General features: G+C 39.5%; 1 protein-coding gene across 1 annotated transcript; it reads left to right on the forward strand.

Moving 5' to 3' along the window:
• On the forward strand, nt 1-4,582 carry ulk4 (unc-51 like kinase 4). Its single transcript, XM_070967200.1, has 10 exons — nt 1-46; nt 980-1,120; nt 1,221-1,320; nt 1,705-1,844; nt 1,930-2,092; nt 2,583-2,684; nt 2,999-3,082; nt 3,310-3,385; nt 3,563-3,709; nt 4,041-4,582. The coding sequence occupies exons 2-10, from the start codon at nt 983-985 to the stop codon at nt 4,297-4,299; spliced, it is 1,209 nt and encodes a 402-aa protein (XP_070823301.1). The 5' UTR covers nt 1-46; nt 980-982; the 3' UTR covers nt 4,300-4,582.
• The last annotated feature ends 1,825 nt before the right edge of the window (nt 4,583-6,407 follow it).

Below are 6,407 nucleotides of genomic sequence, written 5' to 3' on the forward strand. Positions count from 1 at the left end.
TCACACTTCCGCCATCAGACAGCGGGACGCTAGTTCGATAGTAAGGGTGAGGAATATATTATTGCCCAACTTTTTTGTGTCTCTCTGTGTGTGTGGCTTCGTGAAGTTTTCATGTAATTACGTTACTTTTTAGGTGTCGCAGTTAATTTCGGTCTTTTCCCAGGCGAACAAACTGCCTGTGCTTCTGAAAGACTTTAACGTTACATACGTTACAAGCCAACCGTTAGCCTCAACGCAGTTAACGTTAGATATGTTATTTACAGGTAGCTACAAACTAACTCACGCTTATTTCAAACGTGCGCATTTAATGTGACTACACAAGCTACATGTCAGAGTCCTATCGAGTTCGCTGAAAGTTGAAACTCTTTCAATACAGGTTTAACAATGCATCCGGGTTAATTAGCCGTAATTGTAATAATCTTATTAAATTTCATTCTGTATCAAAAATATAAGCATATGTTAAATGTCAACTCCTCATATAACTTAATAGGACGAGTGTGCAACATATACATAACAAATCTCAGTACTAATTTCAATGTATTTGTTTGAGTCGTGATAAAAATCAATTCATGACACGATTTTTAAATACAGTCCTGTGTTATTATTATTATTATTATTATTATCATTATTATTATTATTATTATTATCAGCCAGATGTTGGCCAGTGTCAAAGCATATGAACAGCAACTTGAATATGTTTTAGTTTATGGTAATTTAATAATTGCATGGTCTATAATTCTTAACAACATATTTCAAATATCATGTATTCTGCCAGATTGGATAACATTACAGCAAAAGGACAACATTTCTGATGAAGCTGAGGTCATACAACACTGCACATTTGGTTTTATGTCTGATAATTCTGTGCTTTTTTTCTGCATTAAAGCCAAACCCCACTCTTGCTCACTCTCTTTTTCATGCTTATCTTCTGAAGACGTTTCATGATTCTGACCTTCAGCCTGTCGTTTCCTTTCCTCAGTGGATGGAGAACTTCATCCTGTACGAGGAGCTCGGGGCAGGCAGTAGTTCTGTTGTCTACAAAGGAAGAAAGAAGGGCAATCTCAGCTATGTAGCCATCATCTGCGCAGACAAAGCCAAGAGACCTGACATCACTAACCATGTATGACAGTGCATTAAGCTGTATTAAATGCAAAGATCTGGTACACTTTCTTATTTTAATGCATTAATGATAATGTTGTCTTGTTTCTGTCCCCTGTTAGGTACGTCTCAGCCATGATCTGGATCATCCGAACATAGTATGCTTCTATGAGTGGTATGAGACCAGTAACCACCTCTGGTTGGTAGTGGAGCTCTGTACAGGTCAGTAATTATTTCTGGCACTCCTGATAAGCAATTCAATTCAATTCAATGTATTTGTATAGCGCCAAATCACAACAGAAGTTGTCTCAGGACACTTTCCATATAGAGCTGGTACAGACCAAGCTCTTTTAACTACAGAGAACCAACAACAATAAGCAGTCATTCACCATTAGACGTAATAAGTTTCCACTGGTTTCTGGCCATCAGGCCAGCATGTGGCATGAGAAATGCATCTTAATGCACTTCCAAACTGATGTGATTTCACAAATAGTAAATACCCTTATATTCTGTTTTTTAAAACTATCCAACACATGTCAGGCACTATCTAAGTTGATATCTCTTTCTCATGCTTGGTCTTTTTTTCTCTCTCTATCCATCTTTCAGGTGGTTCCCTGCAGTCTGTAGTTAGCCAAGATGGATGTCTCCCAGAAGATGTGGTGAGGAGGTTTGGATGGGACTTGGTCAAAGGACTGAAACACATCCATGAATCAGGAATCATTTTCTCTGACTTGACCCCTGCTAAGGTTTGCATTTGCATACATGTGTAGTATGTGGGACTAACAGTATAAGAGTACAGTACAGTAAGTCGCCTTTTGTTGTTTCCCATAGATCCTACTGAATGGCAGTGGCATTCTGAAGTTTAGTAACTTCTGTATGTCCAAGGCAGAGGGAGAGACACTGGAGGATTTCTTTACCTTGCTCTCTGCATCTGAGGAGGCAGGGGACGGAAATAACAAGGAGAACTTTGACAACATGAGGAAAAGGCGACAAGGTGATTTTTTTTAATTATGTTGGTTCTATATACATTGCATTGTTGATTGATGTACAGACTAACCAGAAGATTAACCAAGAGAAGTCCAAAGATGTACAATTTTTGATGGATCCAGTGGATTTGGGACACAGCTTATATAGATGCAGAGGGAAACTCATTGGCAGTTGGAGAGCACATGAACTGGCAGGCGAGGCTTTTAGCTGACATGGTGATCATATCAGAGACATGTTATCCATCGTGGGGAAAGTGGGCTGTATATTATCTAAATGATCAAAAGAAGTTCACTGTTGAACAAGAGTAATTTAAAACATTAGTTTAACATCAGCCAACACATGTACTGTTCTTCATAATCAATCAAATCAGTCCAAAAAATGTACTCGTGACTAAAAGTCAACATCAAAACATCTTTTGTCCACGATGAGAATGCTTGTCTTCTTTTCCTGTTTTTGTCTTTTCTTATTACTCTATGGGTATGTACAAACACTTTCAGGTTCTCCAGCTTACAGCGCTCCAGAGGTTTTGCAGGGATCTGAAACCAATATGAGCTCTGATCTCTGGGCTCTGGGTTGTACACTCTACTACATGTACACTGGTACGCACACACGTACGCTGTCACAAGTATACAGTGAATCCGATTGGTTGATATTTTTTTGCCTATTTTGTTCTCCATTGTGCTTTGTTGAGTACCTGTAATTCATGGTCATTTTGATGCTGGTAATGATAATGAACAGGATCGAAAAGTTTTTCGGAAAAAAAAAAAAAATATATATATATCGAAGCACAGAAAAACTGAATTGCAAAGAAGGTGGAACAAGACACAAGCGCCGACCTCAACATAAAGTGTTTTACAGTTTTATACTGTACAGTTTTGTAAACCTAAACCCAAACTGTTCTTTCATTTTCCAGGTAAACCTCCATTCCATTCTGATAGTCACACTGAACTGACAGACATGATTGTACATCAGGAACCACCACCTCCCAGACAGACAGGTAATACTCTGTCGCATACACACACACACACCCACGCACACACACAGACAGGCATGCACACAAACAAACACAAAGATGTGATGTTTGACATAAATATTTTTGTTTAACAAATAGAAATGTTTGCATTTGTGTGATGCCTCGTTGAGGGCAACCTTCAGTTACGTGTTGCTGTTAAAGAGTAGTTTTTTTGTTTATTAATAAGTTATCTTCGGTCTTGTTTGTTACAGTGATTTCATCCAGTCCACCCAGTGAGGACTTCCAGAACCTTCTGAAAGGATTGCTCAACAAAAACCCAGAGGAGAGGTCAGGTTCATAAGACACAGAAGTGCAGCACACACTCTCTTTTACTAATTACTAATAATCTTTAACTTCAAAGTTATTATAGCAATTATTTCAGCTACTTTTTATTGCATGTTGACCTTAGTGTGTTGATATTTCTGTGTCCTAATGTTCAGTTTTCTCTTTTTTTTTCTTCTTTAGGATGGACTGGCCAGAGTTGCTGGACCACCCTTTCTGGACACGAGCTCTAAAGGAGGAAGAGGGCGCAGAAGAAGGAGATGAGGAGGATGAAGAAGGGCATCAGGAGGAGATAAATGGCTCTGAGCGTTTTGGCTCTGCTACCTTGAGGTGTGTTGTGTTGTCTTATTTCCGTATAGCTTGTACAGCATTCTAGATACATTATGTTGCAACCATTTTACTGCACACAGCTTTGCTTTGTGAAGGAGTGGTACACATTAATGGTAGATGTAGATGGCAAAGTGTCATTCAAGCCCAGTCTAGCCTCTTAATCCACTGGTGGAGGCCAAAAAGTTTCAATATGATGAAAGACATTTGAACAGCACAACAAGCTGCCTGCAGCATCACCATAAAGTTTAATCAAAAGAGTCGATATGCTGCATTTTTGGATTTTTTCCCTCAGTTGAATAGTTTGTGTTGGGGTGTGTTTTTTCCTCCGCAGACACAAAACGATCTCTGGCCCTGTCTCTCCAAGGCAGGACAACAAGCTTCCCGACAGCCACTCGACCATCACCGCGCCAGCCCATGGAATTTCTGAGGAACTAACCTCATCACAGACAACTGCAGAGACTCACAGACCACCAGACAGAAGGACTGATTGTCAACAAGCTGTCAGACACACATCCTGTGGAGTCTTACAGAACAGCCAGGGCTTGGATAGGGAAAGGAGGAGGAGGGGTGGAGGCAAAGACAGAAGATGATCCCAAGCTAACTGGGGCCCAGCAGTTTCACACACAGCAGCACAATAAGTCATTCTCGCTAGGTAACACGTTCCCTGATGTCTGATGTCATTAGAGTCACACTGAGGCCATTTTTCTGCTCAGGTATTGAGTTCAGTTGATCTACTGCCTGTCCACCTGTTTTGCCAGCGTTATACATGTTTAACCCAGGCTGTAACCAGTAAGTTAATTGATAGCCTTAATTTCTCCTTTCTGAAGACGAATGTGAATCTCAAAAGTGTTAAATAAAATATTTTAAGTTGTACTCCATCCAAACTCTTATCTTGGACACACACACACGCATCCACAAATACTCTACGGGAGAGTATACAGTACAATATAGTACCTGAAGTGTCATTTTAGAATGAGTGGCCTCAGTGGGTCTGCCAGTTCAGCTACAGAAGGTCAGCTGCATGCACATGCAGTATATCCACCTGCTAGCCATAAGCAACTAGCAGTATATTTTAATATTCTCCTCCTGTTGTTTTTCTAGCTCCTGTGCCAACTCAAGGAGAGGCTTCAGTGTCTCAGACAGTCTGAACCAGACCTCCGCACGTCAGGTTACTGCCACCAAACACTGTGAAAGCATGTAAACAGCAGAGAGGAGTGGTTCATGTTAAGATAATAACACGAGTAACCGGTCAACTGGCAACTTAGTTACCATGCCTACACCCAACAACACTACTGCTATTTTTATTCCTGTAAGCACTTAAATAGATTCACTTATAGGTCTGACATTAAACAGGTTATTCTCTGCTTTCATCTGCTGCTGCACCTGGTAAACGTTGAAATAGTAAATAAGTAAGACTAAATATCTCTTCTGCTCTTCTCTCATTCCTCTCCCAGGCCAGTACTGGTACTGACTTCATATCCTGTGTGAGAGTTCTTCTTTATACTGACTCTGATCTGACTGTCACCCCAATCATGGACAATCCCAAGGTACAGACATGAAACTACCATCGGTAGTAAGTGTCCTTTTGCAGAGCCTTTCCAACTTTTTATTTATTACTCAATGAAATAACATGGACATAAAGTTATTGCTGACAGGCTGATTAACTCAACATTGGTAGGAAAACACGTATTTATTTATGATCCCTGTTGAAATATTGTTGCTGCACTGTTGGCTAGGTTTAACAAGATCATATTAGCAATATTTTAGACCTCAGTACCCCAAGTCCTTGCTCTGAGCTGAGTGGAATTTACATTGTAAAACATCCTAGTTTTTCCATTTGTATGTCTGTAAACACATGCAATATATAAGTTATCATCAAGAGTCTGTCTCTGTGCTCCGAGACACATTTTCAGCCATCTATCAGCACAGAGCTCCACCAGGAAGAGTAACATGTGTGATGTTCTTGCTGTTGCTCCCAGCTAGTCATTACTCAAGTGGGAGTCATTAGTGCAGTGACAAGGACAGACTCCCATAGAATTATTCTGGGCAAAAAAAGGATTTGTCTTTCATCTGACTTTGAACATGAAATACCTAAGAACATACATATTTTTCAAAACACACACACACAAAAAAAAAATATGGACATGAATAATAAATGAATTTAATTCACAGAAATACTGATATAACACAGTGTTCTTTCAGTAATCGGTTTTATTTAAAATAGTGTTCAGTTGTGTTTACAACCAGCAAATTTGAACAACCTTATTAAAAGTTGTGATGAATCTAAAACCCATGTTTTGCTGTGATAGATTTTTTTTACAGACTAGCTTCTTAATCTTTTTTGTTTTTCGTCTTTCTCTCTCTCTCTGTTGTTCTAATCTCCTCCCTCCTTCATTCAGCTTCCAGTATTGACCCAGCGATTACAACAAGCTCCTAACTGGAATGTGTAAGTACATGATGCATGTATTCTCTCTGTCACCCAGGGAACAGGACTGTATGACTTTAAATTTGTTACAAGCGATACAAAGTAAAAATGCAAACTAAATTAATCATTAGTAGAACCCAATTTCAAGCTGTTGAGATTCAGATACCCAAAATGCAACTGTGTTGCTGGCTGAAAAAGTATGTTGGATGTTTGTTACTTTGGCTGCACTGGAGTAATAAACATGAGGGCCAGACAGACATGTAAGGATTTGTC

Source organism: Chaetodon trifascialis, chromosome 7 (assembly GCF_039877785.1).
Source record: "Chaetodon trifascialis isolate fChaTrf1 chromosome 7, fChaTrf1.hap1, whole genome shotgun sequence".
NCBI lineage: Eukaryota > Metazoa > Chordata > Actinopteri > Chaetodontiformes > Chaetodontidae > Chaetodon > Chaetodon trifascialis.